The sequence below is a fragment of the Enhydra lutris genome, unplaced genomic scaffold, assembly GCF_002288905.1.
Source record: "Enhydra lutris kenyoni isolate GAN:26980312 unplaced genomic scaffold, ASM228890v2 scaffoldscaffold77, whole genome shotgun sequence".
Lineage (NCBI taxonomy): Eukaryota > Metazoa > Chordata > Mammalia > Carnivora > Mustelidae > Enhydra > Enhydra lutris.
The window spans coordinates 4,657,958-4,677,453 of record NW_019154161.1 but is presented as its reverse complement, the minus strand read 5'-3'; the positions used below and the strand labels follow the sequence as shown (position 1 = coordinate 4,677,453).

Here is a 19,496-nt window from a genome sequence, read left to right as displayed (position 1 = left end):
CAAGTCCACACATCAGGTCTAGGGCTTAATGGAGATTTGGACTCATGCCAGCTGAATCCAGAAGCCACATTCCCCACTGTGCCATTCCTGGCCTTCTCCCTGGCTCTTCCCTTCCCTGGGAGCCCACACAAGCCCTTCCAGACCCATGCTCTCAGGATCCGGGGCAGGGTGCGGGGAGGACTTACTGTGGGGTGTGTGGCCTGGGGCACTGGGTGCGTCCTGGAGGATGACTGGCATCAGCGCCTGGCGGATGGCTGTTTCCCAGCCCCTGGCAGCCTCGGCCCCCTGCCCGCTGGGCCCCCCTGGGGCTCCACCAGGTGTCTCGCCCACAAAGTAGGTGACATTGGCAGTGACAATCTCGAAGCAGTGAGGGTTGGTGCCTGGTGGCACAAGGCTAAAGTTCTGGGCGAGCTCCACAGTGAGGATTTCTGACAGTGGAATTTCCTGGCAGGATACAGAACCAGCATTAGTGAGGATGCCAAGCACACCCTGGGGCTTCCCACTTACTCAGAACAGCACACACAATCCAGTGGCAGTGGGAAAGGGCCTGATTTGCATATTTGCATAGAGTAGTCAGAAAAGGCCTCCTGGCAAAAGTTACATGAAGCAAGAGATCAGAAAGGTAAGAAGAGGCCGGCTGGTGGAGGATGGTGGAAACAGCATGTGCAAAGGCCCTGAGGTGGGAAAGGCTTGTGTTCAAAGAATATGCTCTATTCCCATTACATGGGTGGTACCTAGCACATAGGAGATATGCCATGTTTGGTGAACAAATGAAGTTACGCCATGAAGGGCCTCATGGGCCACAGAGAGGAGCCTGGGCTTTGTCTCCAGGGCCCTGGGGAGCCATGGAAGGGTTCAGAGCAAGGCAGAGATAGATGTCTGGCTGTGTGCGGAGGGTGGACAGGAAAGGATGGAACTGGGACAGGAGACCAGAAAGGAGGCTGAGAGGGCCAGGTGGAGGGGAGGGGACAGGGAGAGAAGGGGCAGGGTCTGTGCAGAAGGAAAAGAGCATGCTTTGAAAAGTGCTGGAAGAGAAACTGTGGGGTGGGGGGCAGGACACATTTGCAGAAGGGAGAGAAAAAAATTAAAGTAAGGAAAGAACGAAACAGGGACAGACTGACACAGCTTATAAAGGCAGGAGACAGAGACGTGGTGGGGGCAGCATCTAAGTGTGGCCGAGAATAGGGGCAGGCTGAGAAGTCACCCCCACCCCCACCCTGTGGGAAGCCGCTGCAGAGCAGGGAACCCCGAGGCGTCCGAGTTTTATTTTAAGGGCAAAGGGAGGATTCTGATGGTTTTCCCGGCCCCTCTGGCTGCTATGTGGGACAAGGCTGTGGGGGGAAGCGCAGAATCGAGGCCCCAGGAGATGGCCCAGAGCGCCCGGCGGCCATGGCGGGTGGTGAGGAATACGGATAAATGATCCAGTACTTCATTATAAAGCAATAATGATAACAGCGAGCTCCACACAAGCCGGCCCTGAGCTAACTGCTTCGCGGAGGTGATCGCTGAATTAGGGCAGCGGCCCTGCGGTGAGGACTAGTCACTGAGGCCTTTTACAGGTGCCCGACGGGAGGACAGAGAAGTCAGGTAAGCCGCCCCGGGGTTCCCCAGCCGGAAAGTGGTGGGCCCAGGTGGGCCCATTTGCTGATGACATGCAAGCAGGCAAGCAACTGGGAAAGGAGTGGGAGGAGGAGGTCTGGGGGAGCTGGCGGCCGGAAGGCCCACCTTGTAGTATCTGTTGGTCGTGTTGTTCTGGAAGAGTGTGATGCACTTGCAGTCCAGGCGCCAATAGTGCCGCTTCCTCTGTTGGGAGAGGTGCTCCAGAAGGTGAGGTGGTCCGTCCTCGGCGCAGTCGGGTATCCAGCTCTGCGCGGAGCCAAGCCCCGCCCCCAAGTCTAGCCCCCGCCCCAGAAGGCCCCACCCCTTCCGTCTCTCATCACCCGACCCTCTAATTCTAGCTCAGTCTCCAGTAAGGCCCCGCCCATCCCTAACTGCAGCCCCACCCCCGCCTCGTCCCCTTCTCAAGTGGATCCCGTCCCTCCCGCCTTAGCTCACCCCACCTTGCCCCGCCCCATAACCCCTCTTCGACTTTCGGTCAGCCTCCAGCCACACTCCTTGGCCCCTAAACCTGCCCCACCCCTATCTCCTACCTGCCCAGACCCGGCCCTTCCACTATAAGCCCTCCCCACCTTTCCTCCCAACTTCGCCCTACCTGGCCCTACCTTATATCACAACCCCACTTGATTACCTCCAGTTAGGCCTCGAGCCAGGCCTAGCACCCCCTGAGCCCATCCTCTAGAACCTGAGCCCTTCTCGGCACTACTCCTAACTCCAGCTTCCCCGTTCTTGGTCTCACGCCTCCCCTGACATTGTCCTTAGCCCCGCGTCTTCCCCGACTCCTGCCCTGCCCCTCCACTCTCCCTGAGAACCCATCCCTCTAATTCTAGCTCCGCCTCCAGATGGGCCCCGCCTACCCCCTAACCCCACCCAGCCCCACCTCCTAAAGCGGAGTTTGCTCCCCCCAACCTTAGCTCCGCCCCACCTAGCCCCATCCCGCCCACTCACCAGCGTGTCCTTATTGCTGTAATGGACCACCCAACCCTCGCGCAGGGTGGTGCTAGATTTCCGCGTCGTGTGTCGCACCGACTGCACCACCCTCATTAGGGGGATGTACCCCAAGGAGCTGGGAGGGAGGGGGAGAGGAAGAGGCAAGAGGTTACAAGTGGAAAATACCCATAAGCACTAGGGGCCTCAGAGCTCATTTCTGGGCAACGAGGAGTGGGGTTGTTTTTGGCCACACTTTTGTGGTTTCCACATTTCCCATGAGGAAGGGGACGCTAGATAGGGCCACATTGCAAGGCTGGGGTCCGAAGTGAGGCAGCCTGGCAAATTACCTAACCTCTACGGTACCTCCGTTTCTCCACCCAAAGGGGTTGCTGTAAGGGGTGAAAACCTTTCTTAGGAATTTAGCACAATGCTTGGCACCCAGTGGTCCTCCCATAAGTGCTAATCAGTACTGAGCCCAGTGACTGTGGAACCAGCTGTGTGACACTAGGGAAGTGACTTAACCTCTCTGAACCTCATTGCCCTTATCAGTGCACAAGCTATTATTACAGAGAGGAAATAAACGCTTAGAGAGATTCACAGACTTGCTGAACTCCAGAACCAACCACCTCTTGATCCCTACATTAAACCAGGACTCGGGTGGCCCTGGCACTTCCCTTTGCCTCTCTGAGACTTGGTTTCCTCATCTGTGAAATAGGCTGCCTCTCCTAACACCCCCACCCCACCCAAGTCCATCAAGATCCAACTCTTACAGCCTCTTACTCTGTTACTAAACACTTCAGGAAAGACCTGGCAGAAAGGGAACTTGAACTTCCAGGCAGCTCGAGTCAGGTAGAATCAGTAAGAAACTCTCTGTAATTATTGTGACTTGCATATCCATCTTCCCTTCAGGCTGGTCTCCTATCCCCTTCCTTTGGCCCTCTCTGCTCCACCCACACCAAACTCAGTGTTGTTTCTGGAACATGCTTGGCCCTACCACAGGGCCTTTGCACTTGCTGCTCTCTTTGCTTGGCAAGCTCTTCCACCAACTATCTTCCACATGTCTCTTTTCCTCCCCCGGCCCTCCTTCAGATCTCTTCAAATGTTACCTTCTCAGAGAGGCCCCCTTTAATGACCCTAAAACAATGTATCTTCATTCTCTGTCCCTTCCCCTTGCTTTATTTTTTTTAATGTATCTTTATTTTTATTTATTTTTTGATAGCAGTCATCAGTACCTGATGCTATGGATGCATTTGTTTACTTCCTGTCTCCCCAGTTAGAGTGTTGGCTCATGAGGCCAGAGAGTTTTCCTGGTTTGGTTCACAGCTGGGTGCTGGGAAGTCCTAGAACCCAGTCGGTGCTCAATAAGTGTCTACTGATGCACCATGGAAATGGCTCACCCTCCTCACATCAATGCCCCCTTGGCCCCGTGGGGTGAAGTCTCAGCTCCTTTCTCTTAGTAATGACCAGCTGAAGCCAGTAAACTTCCATCTTCTAACCTAGGAGTGAGGACGGTGTTCCTTATAGTCCTTCTGAGAAGGATTTCATTCAAGGATAAAGACTTACACATCGATGACGGCTTCAATCCACAGGTTACCCTCATTTACACATGTCTTACTGTATTAGTACAATATACCAATAATAGTGTGTTGATATTATTCTAAAACATGCCAAAAGAGCGAAAACATCTAAAAGATGAGATTAAAAGTAAAGAGAAATGGAAAGGCAAATATTTCTCCCCATACTCCAGAATGGATCACCTCCCACCCTCCGTGCTTTGGGGACTCGAGAACAGAGTACCAGGAAGGATTCTCTTTCCATCTGCTCAGCGTTTACAACCCGGCAAGCACTTGACCTGTGTGATCTAATGGAATTAGAAAATCGCCCTACGAGACAGGTGCTGTCATCGGCCCAGAGAACGTCATTCACCTCACCCTTAGGACAATCCGCAAAGGTAGGTCCTACTTTTATCCCCATCTTACTGATGAAGAAACTGAGGGCCCAGAGAGGTTAATCTCCTGCCTAATGCCATACAGCAGATTCCCACGTTCTTACTCTTTGCTCTGTCACTTTGCAACACAGACTGTTTCTTTTCTTTTTTTTTTTTTTTAAGATTTTACTTACTTATTTGACAGAGAGAGATCACAAGTAGGCAGAGAGGCAGGCAGAGAGAGGGGGGAGGAATCAGGCTCCCCACTGAGCAGAGAGCCTGATGCGGGGCTCGATCCCAGGACGCTGGGACCATGACCTGAGCCGAAGGCAGAGGCTTTAACCCACTGAGCCACCCAGGCGCTCCAACACAGACTGTTTCTGGAAGGGCCTGCCAGCAGCTGATCCCAGGGGGAGGAGCTAAGCAGCTGGGAGGCGGGAAAGCAGGGAAGCGGAGGGTTTGACTACCGTTTGAATGACTGTATTAGGAGTTCCAAAAGAGAAATATACTCTAAATTAGAAATCCGCTTCTATGAAAGCTTTTCAAAAAATGTACATTTTGGGAGCGCCTGGGTGGCTCAGATGGTTAAGCGTCTGCCTTCGGCTCGGTCATGATCTCAGGGTCCTGGGATGGAGCCCCGCATTGGGCTCTCTGCTAGGTGGGGAACCTGCTTCCCCCCTCTCTCTGCCTGCCTCTATCTACTTGTGATCTCTTTCTGTGTGTCAAATAAATAAAATACTTTAAAAATATACATTTTTTAGGAAAAAGGTATAATTTAAAAACAAAGTGTGGGTGCCTGGAAAATTTATAAAGGACATCGAGCTATTGTAGAGATAGGACGGGCCTTTCCCGGAGGGTGCCCCAGGTACCTCTCAGCCTTGCCTCCCTCGCCTTCCTCCTCCTCACTGGCATGAAGGGCATTTTCCGAGTGGGAGCCCGGGATGACCCCCGAGTCGTCAGACTCGTCCATGAGGGAGCTCTTGTCAGCCTCGCTGAAATCGGTGGCCTCCTCCATCGGCACATCTAGCAGGATGAGGGCGTCAGAGGAGCCTCTTCCCAGTACCGCCACTGCCCCCCTCCACTTCCCTGCTCACCCCACAGCCTCTCACCTCCATTGATGAGTGCTTCCCCTAAGCAGTCGTTAGGGACGCGGGTGGCACAGCGCTTGTGACAGTTAAACTTGCAGTCTGGTATGACGACAGGGAACAAGCAGATGAGTAGGAGGGGAGAGAGACATCACCTGTAAGGGTTGAACCTTGACTCCTAACCCCCAGGCCCAGAAGAGTCCGCTTTTGCTGTTTTGGGGTTGGTTGTCTCCTCTGAGTCTAGAACATTCGGGGCTGGGGAATCTCTTGCTGTTGGGGGCTGGTCTGTGCGTCATATATGTTTAGCGGTCATCCCTGACCCCTACCCACTAGATGTCACTAGCACATCCCTGTAAGATTCTAGATTTTTTTTCCTAATTCTAGAGTTCTAAGATTCCAAATTTCAATGTCCGACTGTCTAGAACTTGACACATCTATGATTCTACAGTTCTATGAGTCTAGACTGCTAAGATTCCTTGATGTCCAAGGTTTTAAGGTTATTGATAACTTAAACTCTAGATATCAGTGACTCTATAGTTCTACAATTCTGGACTTGGAACCATCCAGAATCTGATGATTCCAAGGTTCTAGGATTCCACACACCCAAGATTCTAGAATTTGACTCTTCCGATGACTTCTAGAATTGGACAGCTCTAAATTTTATGGATCTCAATGTCTGGTATTCTAGAATTTGATAATCCAGAGTTCTGTGTTCTGTGTATCTAGGACTGTAGGATCCCATGGCCCCAAGGGTATATGATTCTAGACTTCTAAGGTTTACATTTGATGCTTCTAGGCTTCTACCATTCTCAAATCTGATGGTTCTAAAGTTCCAGTATTCTGAGAATCTATAATCTGGGAGTTCTAGGATCTCCAAGTCTAAGGTTCTGTGGTTCTTTTCATGGACCCCCATGATCCAGAATTCCTGAAGCCTATGGTTCTAGTTCTGTGGTTCCAGAATTCTCAAGTTCTACGGTTTAAGAATCCCATATGAAGTGGCTCATAGATCTAAATTTCTAAGGTTCTAGGATTCCAGAATTCCAAAGGTTCTAGAACACCAGGATTCAGGGCACTCTTCTCCTGAGGTTCTGGGCTCCTAAGGATCAAAATACTAGGATTTTTTTTCTTTTTCTTTTTCTTTTTAAGATTTTATTTTTAAGTCCTCTCCATACCCAACATGGGGCTGGAAATCACAAACCCAAGATCGAGAGTCTCAGGCCCCACCTACTGAGCCAGCCAGGCGTCCCCAGAGTACTGGGAGTTTTAGTTCCTGCCACAAGCTCAGGTGAGAGAGGCCCCAGGTCGCTGAGTGAGTATGTGTCTGTCCGGGCCTTCTGACCCCATCCGTCTCCCCCAGGAGGGCCCCGCTGACCTTTGCACTGCAGGCCCTGGCGAAAGAGACCCTTGAGGAGTTTCTTGCAAGCCTGGCAGACGGTGGGCCGCGTGTAGCTGTGGATGAGGAACGTGTGCGGGACCTTCACCTTGGAGAGCAGCATCTTGTCCAGCTCGATGGGACGGCCCGTGTAGGAGGAGGCAGAAGAGGAGGAGGAGGAGGATGGGGGGCGGCGAGACAGGAGCTCGGTGGTACTGCGGCTCTATGGTCAACAGGAATGGAGGGGACATATTAGTGCGCGTCCCCGTGCCCAGGCCCTGTCGTCCGCCCCCACCACCACGCCACTAGCCCGCCCGCTCCCCAACCCCTCACCAGCTCATCAGCCATGCAGGGCAGGGACTCGGAGGTGCTGAGGCGCACAGAATGGCCACTGGCCAGAGACGTGGACGACAGGCGCCTCTTGCGGGCGCCACTGCAGTTGTTAGGGATGCTGAAGGCACAGCGCTTGTGGTAGTTCAGTCCGCAGCCTGCGGGGGGCGCCAGACGATCAGAGACATCCTTGCACCAGTCCTGGGCTCTAAAACTCCGCCCCGCCCCTCTTCCCTTTCTGTAGATTAGGAATACAGCAGCCCTCTCAGGAGAGCCCCCTGCGAGCGCCACTAAAGCCAATGAAAAACTACAAAAACCCAAATCGGGTAGAACCGCTACCGGCCTAGAAGGTTCTGGGCCAGTCCACCAGGCAAAGAACAACGAGTAGGTGAGGACCTTGCTGAGGTCCCGGGGAATGTGGATTGGGGGGCAGTAGCAGAAGGAGGGACCACGGGACCAGCTGCACAAAGGAGGAACATACTTGGCAATGACTAGTTCTTCCTTGTATGTGTGTACAACAACTATTTGTGCTTTCTTCCTTCTATCTCCCATCACCTGACATACCTTTTTTTTTTTTTTTTTTTTGTAATATGGAACGCTTTAGGAATACATATGTTATCCGTGCCCAGGGGCCATGCTATTATTCTCTGTATTGGCCCCATTTCAGTACATGTGCTGCCGAATGGAGCACTGTATTCGTATTTAAGTTACAGGACATTATAAAAATAGAAATAAAAAAAATTACAGGACATCGAAGGAAAAGAGTGAACAAGCATCATCTCCTGGGGAAAGGGTTATTAGCATATTTTCAGTTGTACTCGGGACAATTCTACCGAATCAGGTGGACATATGACTCTATTGTCATTTCTTCCTTAATTTATCATTAAAAAAAAAAATCCAAAATCCTCTTCCATGAAAGAATCAGGCTCAGCTTGCCGTCTTCCTAGCAGGTTTCCTGAACCCTTGCTCCCATACACCTCCAGAGATTCCAAATGATTCCAGGAAGGCTCCCTCTTCTGGAGTGAAGAATGTTCCTCCAGCCTTTGGAAGCTTCTTTGGGACTGCCTCATGGAGCCTGTCTTCTGGCAGCCTGGCTGTCATAGGCTTTCCCAAAGTGGTGGTATGAGTCTTCTCGGGATGGCCCACGACCTTTGCAAACAGGAAACACTTCCCAGCACTGGCCTTTGCTCCCTCGTGTGCTTCACGGGACTTCAAAATCTCATCAAGGCAGCGTCAAACTCTCATCAGAAGGTGTTATAAAGGTGTTATAAAGGCATTAAGAACAGTCATTTGGGGGCACCTGGGTGGCTCAGTGGGTTGGGCAACTGCCTTCAGCTCAGGTCATGATCCTGGAGTCCCAGGATGGAGTCCCCTATCAGGCTCCCTGCTCAGCGGGGAGTCTGCTTCTCCCTCTGACCCTCCCCCTTCTCATCCTCTCTCTCTCTCTCAAATAAGTAAAATCTTTAAAAAAAAAAACAGTCACTTGGGACTCCTTTGGAACCACATGAACAAGGACCATCATCTGTGTGGCTGAGCCAATGAAATCCATGCTAAGGGTGCCCATTAGAATCGACGATGCCAGGGGCTCCTGGGTGGCTCTGTCGGTTGAGTGTCTGGCTCTTGGTTTCAGCTCAGGGTTGTGAGATCGAGGCCCGAGTGAGGCTCCTTGCTGAGCATGGAGCCTGCTTAAGATTCTCTCTCCCCCCTCCCCCCTGCTTGTGCATGGGCATGCATGCATGCTCTCTCTCAAAAACAAAAACAACAAAAAAACACCTTCCCTTTTAAGACACCAGGACTGCACGTCAAGATGAAGGTTACAAATGCCAAGACACCAAGAGTTGGATGTGGTTTGCGCAGGATGGCAGTACTGATAACAGCCTTGAACGTGCTGAATTGGTTTTCCACAGACCCAATGTGGCTATCATCCCTCGAGCCCTTAAATGCCACAGGTCTCTTTAGGGCTGCGTGGTAACAATCCTGGTCAATGCTGCAGGTCTTCTGGAACACAGGGTCCGTATGAGCGCCATTGCCATGAAGCTGGCGATCCTTGGATGGTGGAACATTCGAGAATATGCTTCTGATGGAGGTGTGGTCTTCGCAGAATGGATGGTCTTCATCTGGGAAGAGTGGACCTGCAGAACCTGACCCTTGGGCTTCACCTTGAGACACACTGGTGTGTTCCTTTATTTTTTAAGTATGATCGAAGGACATGCGTGTGGGTGCTTGTTGTAGACTGAACATGTGTCCATTCCCCAAATTCATAGGTTGATGCCCTAACCCCCAATGTGACTGTATTAGATTTTAAGGAGATAAATAAGGTTAAATGAGGCCATAAAGGTGGGGCGCTGATCCAACGTGACCAGGGTCTTTATAAAAGGGAGACACTTGAGAAACTGTTGTCTCTCCTCACACCACGGGAGCGACACAGCGAGATGGCAGTCGTGTGCAAGCCAAAAAGAGGGTTCTAACCAGGAAACCACACCCTGTTCGACCCGTGATCTTAAACTTTCCAGGCTCTGGAACCGTGAGTTCTAAATATGTGTTGTTTAAACCACTCAGCCTGTGGTATTTTGTTATGGCAGGTCCTGGCACACTGAGGGGCCCAGTCAGTAAGGAGGGGACTCTGCTGGTCAGCTTTCTGTGTCAGCCCCAGTAATTCAGATGCTAATGTAGGGGTTGCTGTGAAGGTATTTTGTACGTGTGATTCAAGTGCACAAATCAGTTGACCTGAGTGAGGGAGAGTATTCTAGTTAATCCGGGTGGGCCCGTTTCAATCAATTGAAAGGTTCAAAAGCAGAGCTGAGATTTCCCAGATGAAGAAATTCTTCCTGGGAGTCCAGCCTGCCCTTCCTGACGTGCTGCCCTATGGATTTCAGAGTTGCTGGGCCATACCCCACACTCCTGTAAGCGAATTCCTTCCAAATATCCCTTAATATTTATCTCCTACTGGCTGTTTCTCTGGTGATTCCTGTTACCGGCTCCACTTTCTTCCCTAAGCACATTCCCCTTCTCTTCCTCCAAGCTCTCTGCCCCCTTACCCCTCCCTCGGAGCTCCGCATCGGGCTCCACCTCCGCAGCTGAGCCCCGCCCAATCCCCCACCCATCACTCAATCCCCGCCCCCAACTCCTCCCCAAAGCTGTGCCTCTGGGCCCTTACCTCTCCCTCCGAGCCACGCCCCCTATCCCTGAGCTCCACCCCGCCCCCCCCCCCCCCCCCCCCCCCCCCCCCCCCCCCCCCCCCGCCACCCCCGCCTCCAGCCCCCTCTCCCCTCACCATCACACTTGAGGCCTTGGCGCACTAGACCGAAGAGCATCTCCCCGCAGTGATCGCAGAAGGCCGGCGCTCGGTAGGAGTGCACCGTGAGGGCGTGCGGGCGGATCTGGAAGTCCTCGAAGGTTGCCGAAGCTGCAGGCAGCAGGGAGGGGCGGATGGTTGAGCCTGAGCGGTGAGGGCTGTTCCTGGGTTTCTCACAGTCCTCCCCGCCGGGAGGTTTGATCTTGCCTGCCTTCATTTATGCGCATATTACATTGTACCCGGGTTCAAATCCCAGCGTCACCACTGGGCAAGACACCTATGCCGTGGACTGGGGAGTTGTTTAGTGGGTACAGAGTTTCAGTTCCGCAAGATGAAAACATTCGTGGAGACTGTTGCAGGACAACGTGAAGGTAATTAACACTACCGAATAGGAGACTTAAAAATGGCTAAGATGGTATATTTTATGTTATGTACATTTCACAATGAAACATTTTAAAATAAAATTTAAAAATACAGATGCCTGGGTCCCACCCTCACAGCTGCTGATCTGCTTGGTCTAGGATGGAGCTTGAGTGTCAAGAGAAAAAAAACAAATCCCTATGTATCTCAGTTTTCTCTTTAAAATGGAAATCCAACAAACACAGAGCATTGTCCTAGGTGTCCGGGACACCGCACAGAACAAATTCCCTGCCTGGCCTCTAGTAAGGGAGGCAGCCAACCAAAATAAAGAAAATAAATATTCTTACTTAACAATCACCCAGGGGTGCCTGGGTGGCTTAGTCGGTTAGTCTGGTTTTAGCTCAGGTCATGATCCCTGGGGCCTGGGATCCAACTCTACACTGAGTTCCCTGCTGGGCAGGGAGTCTGCTTCTCCCTCCCCCTCTGTCCCCTCCCCCTGCTGTGCTCTCTTGTTTGCTCTCTCCATCTCTCTGTCAAATAAATAAATAAATCTTTAAAAAATATAGATATATATGTGTGTGTGTGTATGTGCGTGCGTATATATATACATATCTTTTAAAAAACTCGCCCAACCTAGCAGTTACCTAGTGCCAGGCACTGCTCCAAGTACTTTAAAATACTAGTGAATTCAGTTCTCTCAGGAGCCCTGGAGGTACATTGTTATTACCTCCATTTTCCAGATAAGAAGATTATAGCACAGAGAGGCGAAGCAACTTGCCCAAGGTCACACAGCTACCAAGCTGTGGAACTTGAAATCTAATCCAAGCCAGTGTGGCTCCAAAGTTCATGCTTTCAGTACTGCATTTACTGCCTCTTGGAAATGTTTAAGTAATAAAATATACAGCATATGTCTACTATACTCAAATAAAAAAAAAAAAAACCTGTCAAGCAGCTGTTTCTTATCTCAATAACGGGACGAATATTTACGAAGAACCAACATAAACTGGGTACTCTGGAAGACAAAGCCCGGCTCAAACACTTGCATGGTCTTATCTGATGTTCTTAGTTTCTATACGTGTCATTTTACATGTTTCCCTAGGGTAAAATTATATATTTATATATATTTGCACATTATGCATATACTGTGCATATAAGTATATATATTTGTACATTGTGTATATTTGTATATAATGTAAATTATATATATTATTATATACTATATTATCTATTATATATTAATAATACACTATAACATATATAACATGTTATATATATTATGTAATATGTTATGTATCATTATATATCATACTACATATTACATGTCATTATATTATACAGTATATATTTGTATTAAATATTTATATAATGTAAATATATATAATTTTATTATTTATATATTATATTTATTATATAATTACATAATTTACATTATATAAATATATAATATTAAAACATATGATGTAAATGATATAAATATTTGCCCACTATATATATATATAAGTATATGCAATATATATATTCCAGAAATAAAGTACAACTCCAAAAAAAAACCATACATACAGCAGACTAGAAGTCAATAAGTGCTTAGGAGAAAAATTAAGCAGAGAAGGGAAAGTGGGAAGGTACAAGATGTACAATTTTAGAAGGTGGTTGAGGAAGGCCCCCTTCAGTTGTTGTTAGGGCAAAAGCCTGAAGGAGGCAAGGGTATGAGCCATGCAGGTTTCCAGGAAAGAACATGCCCAATATCATAATAGTAGTCTCTACAGAATCTTTCTTTAGGGCTAAATGAATTATTATATGGAAAGCTTTTAAGACAGTGTTCTTGGGGCGCCTGGGTGGCTCAGCGGGTTAAGCATCTTGTCTTCGGCTCAGGTAATGATCTCAGGGTCCTGGGATCGAGTCCCACATCGGACTCCCTGCTCAGCGGGGAGCCTACTTCCCCCATTCTCTCTCTCTGCCTACCTCTCTGCCTGCTTGTGATCTCTCTGACAAATAAATAAAATCTTAAAACAAAAAAAAAGGGGTGCCTGGGTGGCTCGGTGGGTTAAAGCCTCTGCCTTCAGCTCAGGTCATGATCTTAGGGTCCTGGGATTGAGCCCAGCATTGGGCTCTCTGCTCAGCGGGGGGCCCGTTTCCTCCCCTTTCTGCCTGCCTCTCTGCCTACTTGAGATCTCTGTCTGTCAAATAAATAAATAAAATCTAAAAAAAAAAAAAAAAGAAGAAGAAGACAGTGCTCTTTATTTCTTATCTTATTATTTTTTTAAGATATTATTTTTAAGTCATCTCTACACCCAATGTGGGGCCGAAACCCACAAGCCTGACATCCAGAGTTCCATGCTCTACTGACTGAGCCAGTGAGGTGCTCCATATTTTTTTTTAATTTTTAAAATTTATTTTTGTTTTATTTAATTTTGTAACAGTTTTATCTATTTATTTGTCAGAGAGAGAGATAGGGCACAAGCAGGGGGAGTTGCCGGCAGAGGCAGAGGGAGAAGCTGGCTCCCCGCTGAGCAGGGAGTCCAATGTGGGACTCCATCCCAGAACCCTGGGATCACGACCCCAGCCAAAGGCAGATACGTGACCAAATGAGCCACCCAGGACTCCATAATTTTTTTTTTTTTTTTAATTTTAAACAGTGCTCTTTAAACAGAGCACATAGGGGTGCCTGGGTGGCTCAGTGGGTTAAAGCCTCTGTCTTCAGCTCAGGTCATGATCCCAGAGTCCTGGGATCGAGTCCCACATCGGGCTCTCTGCCCGGCACGGAGCCTGCATCCCGCCCACCCCCCCCACCTGCCTCTCTGCCTGCTTGTGATCTCTGTCTGTCAAATAAATAAATAAAATCTTTAAAAACATTTTTAAAATAAATAAATAAATAAACAAACAGAGCACATAGAAAGTCCTCAATAAACATTGGCTCTTATTTTTAAAGTTTCATTTTTGCACTAAGCCTCATCCTCTTTCCTACCCTCCCCACCCCACCCCCGAATTTCAGTCTAATATTGAGCTATTGTCCTTGTCATCGTGCAAAAGAAAGCGGACTCTCTTCTATGTGCCAAGCACTGCTTACACAGGGTAAAGCTATGAACACTCCGCTCTCAGTGGGCTGGCATTCTTTTGGGGAGACAGGAAACACACACACACACACAGAAGGAAATTTCAGACACTGGAGGAAATGGCACTGAAGCTCAGATCCAACTAGCAAGAAGGAACTAGCTACAAGAAGATGCGGCGGGGAGGGAGGCACTGAGAACTAGTACACACACCTGGAGATGGGAGGCAGCTCTGTTTGTTCAAGGGACAGAGAACAGACAACCATGACAGGAACAAAGAAAGTTAGGGGGACAGTGTAACAGGTGAATTCAGGGAACTGGCAGGGGCCAGATCATGAGCAGCCATTTAAGGCCATATTGAGGAGTTTGCATTTTACCCCCAGGGTAATGTGGAGCCATGGGAGGATTCTGAGCAGTGAAGTGTCGTGATCTGACTTGTGAGCTAGGGTAACAGGTCACAGTCTAGGCAGGAGGTGACCGCTGCCTGGACCAGAGGAGGCCGTAAGAAACAGATTCAGGATGTATGTTAAAGGTGAGACTAGGGGGGCACCTGGGTGGCTCAGTGGATTAACGCCTCTGCCTTCGGCTCTGGTCATGATCCCGGGGTTCTGGGATCGAGCCCCGCGTCGGGCTCTCTGCTCAGCAGGGAGCCTGCTTCCTCCTCTCTCCTCTCTCTCTGCCTGTCTCTCTGCCTACTTGTGATCTCTGTCTGTCAAATAAATAAATTAAAAAAAAAAAAAAAAAAAAAGGTGAGACTAGGGACGCCAGAGTGGCTCAGGAGGTTGAAGCCTCTGCCTTCAGCTCAGGTCATGATCCCAGGGTCCTGGGATTAAGCCCCATATCGGGCTCTCTGCTCAGCGGGGAGCCTGCTTCCCTTCCTCTCTCTCTGCCCGCCTCTCTGCCTACTTGTGATTTCTGTAAAATAAATAAATAAAATCTTAAAAAAAAAAAAAAGGTGAGACTAATTGGTTTGATGCAGATCAAGGGAAAGGGTGAGAGAAAAGGGGGAGTCACCAGGATGGCCCCAGGACGTGTGGCAAGAGCACCTGAGTGAATGGTGATGCCCTACACCGAGGTGAGAACACCGCTGGAAGAAAGGAGGACAAAATCAAGATTTCTGCCTTGGACAAGCCATCTCTGAGCTGCCCAGAGCTGCCAAGTAAAAGTGTAGGGGGACAAGCTACATGACCGAGATTTGGACATAGCAGAGGGAGACCAGGATGAATGAAAATCCAAGAGTAGCCAGCCTACAGGAGAGGATTTAAAACCTAAGTTAAGGTCACCAGGGCTATAAACGCAAACGTCGAATTGTCATCCGTCCATTCAACCCATTTTACTGAGCATTGCGCTATGCAAGGACTGGGGGAGGAGACCCAACCAAGAATAAGGCAGGTAATTCCCACCCCTCACCCTTCTTGAAGCACCCTGGGCTCTCTACTCCTCTGCAGTGCCGAGAGCTTCTCATCTCTAAAATGCGACTGGCCGGTGGGTGACTAGATTCTGGCTGAAAACACACGTGCCCAGACTTTCTCTGACCTTGCAGAAACTCATTTCCTTTAGCATTTCAGCGGGAAGGACCACGGGCGTCAGAACATTTCAAACTCTGTATCAAAGTACAACATACATCTAGAAAAAGACGTATCCCCAGTGCCTGGTTCAGTGAACTGTCACACTGTACACACTGTGTCACCAACACCCTGATAAGTAAAGTGGCAGTTTAAATAAGTCCCCAGCAATCTCCCTTCCGCCTCCCAGGTGATGGTGGTGCCTTTCCCGACCCCTGCTGCGAAGGCTCCGCCTTCCTCGCTCCTCCTAACTGTATTCGTCTCTGGGCTTCATAAAAGGAATTAGACAATATGTAGTCTGATGTGTAGCAAATGCCTTTCCACGTTAGGTTTTGTGAGATTCACCCACGTGGCTGGACATGGCCTTCGTTCAGTGCTGTGAGAATTTCACGGTGCGCACACGCCACACTCATGGTGCGCACACGCAACATATTTACCCATTCCGGGGCGGTAGCTTGTCAAAGCTCCATGCGTGATTCTAACTTGCGACCAGGGCTTGGAACCCACTAGTCCTGACTTGAAGAAGCATGTTTCTGGACCCACCTCTCCTCTCCCCGCACCATTAGTCCCGCCCCCCACTAGAGGCGGCGCCCCCAGGCGGGCCCCTGGCTCACCGGACAGCACCACCTCCACCAGGTCGCCCTCCTGGATGTCTCCAACCGAGCGCACCAGCTGCAAGAGGTTGGCCGACGTGGGGTCATGTTTGAAGAGAAGGATCTTGTCGTAAAGGCCATAGAAGCCACACTCCGGGAACTGAGGGGCAGGAGAGAGAGGTGGTGATGGGAAGGCTCAGAGCCACTCAGCGGCAGCAGTCTGGAACACTCCCAGGGCAGGGCCCACAGTTTCCCCCGGAAACAGACCCCGCAGCCCTGCGTTTCCTGTCTGCTCCCTCCCAAGGGCAGCTCGAGCGAGCGAGTGAGTGAGCAGGCAGGCACGGTGCCAGGGCCTCAGGTGTGCTGGAAGAGAGCGCCCATGGAGTTTGGTGGCTGGACCGGGAAACTGGAGTGGCAGGGAGAGTGGCTCTGGGACCGTGAGCACCTAGAATTTTCCGTGGGGGTGGGGGGTTAAGTGAACACCCCCTCCTTTAAGCCCCCACCCCAGCTTCCTTCCTGGATCTATAGTCCCTGTTACCTGGTTCCAGGCCCAGCACTGGGGTGGGGCCAGCTGGAAGAAGGGGACTTAGGACTCCTGGGAGCAGAGGGAAGGCAGGGAGGCAGGAAGGCTAGGACTCAAGGGAGATGGAGTTAGGGAGGGTGCCCCCCACCCAATGTCCAAAGGACCCAGGTGTCCCTAGTTGGGGCTGGGGGGGGGCAGGAAGTGAAACCCTGTAGAACAGAAAGTGAAACTGCCCAGGTGGAGCCGCGGGAAGGACAGAAAGGGGCCCCGCCACACCTGGACAGAAGACAGAAAACAAAACTGGGGTGAGGCCTGAGGAAGGAGGCCCAAGTTTGGGCACTGGACAAATTACACCCAGGGGGCAGTCAGCCCTCTACCCCACCCCCATCTGTCTTCCCAAAGAGCAGGCTGAGCTGGGTGTGACAACTGGACCTGTGGGCTTGCGGGTTTGGTGGAGGACCAAGGAAGCCCCATATTGTTCCTGTCTGCTGGGAGAGGGTCCACAGCTCACAGGGACTGCCTGGGCCTTGACTGCCTTGGTGGGGGTGGGGGGGGGGGGACTCTGTCTCTAAGCTTCAGTTTCCCTGTTTGTAAAATGGGGGAGTTGGCACAGTTCCCCATGTTTCTCTAAAGCCCAAAGAATTCATTTCTGGGGGTCTGAGAAGATGCTGGAATTTGGACATTTTGGGATTCCAACATGCTCACATGCTATATGATACATATATCTTAGGTTCCAGCGTATTATCATGACATGTTTTAGGATTTCAACAACCTAGAATCTAATGTTGGAACACTCAGAGGAGTTCGACTACCTAGCAGTGGCATATCGGAACAATCTAGAATTCTAATAGTCTAACATTTGATTGTTTTAGTATTCCAACAATCTAGGATCCTAATGTTTGGACAATTTGTTTGTCTTTGTTTTTTTGGTTTTTTTTTTAAGCAAGCTTTATGCCTAACGTGGGGGTGGAATTCATGACCCTGAGATCAAGAGTCCCATGTTCCACGGACTGAGGCAGCCAGGTGCCCCTGGACACTTTGATATCAGAGGAGTTCGATTACCTAGCAGTGGCATAGTCGAGTAATCTAGAATTCTAATATTCTAACATTTTTAAAGTGTAGAATTCCAACAACAGGAAAGCCCACTCTCCTAACTTTCAACATTCTAGAATGCAGGCACTGAGTTCTGCCAGGATCCCCAGCTTCCCACCCTGGTGTCCAAAACTAAGGGTAGGGTGGGGTTGGGGAAGGCCGGTTTTAATAGGCCAGCATCAGACCTGAGGGGTGGGGACACTGTGATTAGGAGAGGGGACAGAGTCCCCAGAGCCTCTGGGGGTTCCAAAGAGGTGCCTGCCTCTTGACACACATCTCTGGCCTGGGGGAGGGTAGAGATTGGAGACCTCACTTGCCCCTGGCAGCTCTGGCAGGCACCCACACCCACACATGTCACCCGATAGCCATGGCCAGGGAGGCTTCAATTTCTACTGTTTCCACCAAATGGGAGGTCGGGGTGGGCTTGAATGGAGAGGTCCCCCATCTGCCCCCCTCCCCGACCTGCCCCTTCCTGCTCACTTCCACACCTAGCTGGCCCCTCCCTTCCTCCCTGCTGGCTGCAGAAAACAATAACACGCAGGGATACGCAATTTGGGGAGGCCTTTGGAGCACCCCGCCCCTGCCCAGGCCTCCCTTCAACGGGTAGTGGGGTCAGGAGCCAACTGGAGGCTAAACGCCCCATCCCCATCCCCCCAGTCGCCCAAGGCTTAATCCTCCTTTTCCCCCCTTCCTCTATGCCAAGCTCCTGGCCACCTCTGCCGGCACCCCCACCCCCTCCGGACCTCTCCCCAAGCCAGTTGGGAGGAACCCTGCGCTCTCACCTTCTGGTCCACGATGGAGCAAGCCAGCTGCTTCACATGGGCCAGCTCAGAGGCGGTGGGGAGCAGCACAAACTCGCGGGTCAGGCCGATCTGGATGTGGAAGGAGACCCCGGAGCTCGGAGCTGGGACCTGGGCCAGTTGCGGTGGCGGCGACTGCAACTCCAAGCCGCCGGGGGGCGGAGGAGACCCCGGCCCGGGAGAGCCTGGGAGCCCGGCGAGATGGGAGGGGGAGGCGGCCATGGGTGGGTCGGGGGGAGGTCCCGGGACTGGCCTCCCGGCGCCCACCCGGGATGCGGCTGAAGGAGCCCGGGGAAGCCGGGTCACTGGATCCGAGGGAGCCCGTAACCTGGTGGTGGGAGCGCGGGGATTCCGGGGATACGAGAAAAGAAACCTAGCAGGTTGAGGGCGCTCGAGGATGGCGAGACCCTGGGAAATTAAAGGAAGGCAATCCAGTGGGTCAAACGCCCGGGAATCATAAAGGAGAAATCTAATGGTTTGAGGGACCCAGCGCTTGAGAGATTCCAAGAAATCAAGAAAATCCAGTAGGTCGGGATCTCAGGGATCAGGAGAGCCCAGGATCCAAAAGCCCCTTGGGGAGAGAAAGGCTTGAGAAGGCAGCAGGGGGAAATCCCAGAATCCAGTGGCTCTAAGACGAGAATCCAATTAAGAAGGGGACCCAAGGGATTCATCAGACCTTGGGGGTGGAGGACAGGAGTCTCTGAGTCGGGGATCGAGTAGATCCCAAGAATCCGACGGGCCCGGGGATGGGCAGAGATCCGGAGGGCCGGGGTGCTAAGGAGGGAATCTCACGGGTCTCAGAAGTTGGAGAAAAGTTCGGTCGGGGGCCGCGGAGAAGGGGGTTTAACCGGCGGCGGTGCGGTGAGGGGAGGGAGGGTCGCCCGGCGCTGGGCGCCCGTGGCTCTTTTTCCCCCCTCCAAAGTTTAACTCTGCGGCTGCGGCCCAGGAGGAAGTGTC

The 19,496-nt window shown here is 51.1% G+C and overlaps 1 protein-coding gene across 2 annotated transcripts in view; it reads right to left on the bottom strand.

The window, feature by feature from the left end:
• The window catches only part of LOC111160605 (protein kinase D2), a 32,532-nt gene extending 13,036 nt beyond the window's left edge, over positions 1-19,496 (bottom strand). The window contains exons 1-11 of one of the 2 annotated variants that reach the window (XM_022523806.1): positions 19,216-19,449; positions 18,522-18,611; positions 16,146-16,284; positions 10,536-10,667; positions 7,265-7,419; positions 6,932-7,154; positions 5,584-5,661; positions 5,344-5,497; positions 2,566-2,683; positions 1,726-1,803; positions 186-444 (exon numbers count right to left, since the gene is read on the bottom strand). In XM_022523806.1, coding sequence (XP_022379514.1) covers positions 186-444; positions 1,726-1,803; positions 2,566-2,683; positions 5,344-5,497; positions 5,584-5,661; positions 6,932-7,154; positions 7,265-7,419; positions 10,536-10,575 — 1,105 coding nt within the window. In that variant the 5' untranslated portion in view covers positions 10,576-10,667; positions 16,146-16,284; positions 18,522-18,611; positions 19,216-19,449. Of the gene's footprint in view, positions 1-185; positions 445-1,725; positions 1,804-2,565; positions 2,684-5,343; positions 5,498-5,583; positions 5,662-6,931; positions 7,155-7,264; positions 7,420-10,535; positions 10,668-16,145; positions 16,285-18,521 lie in introns of both variants that reach the window. The other variant, XM_022523805.1, reaches the window with a different exon arrangement.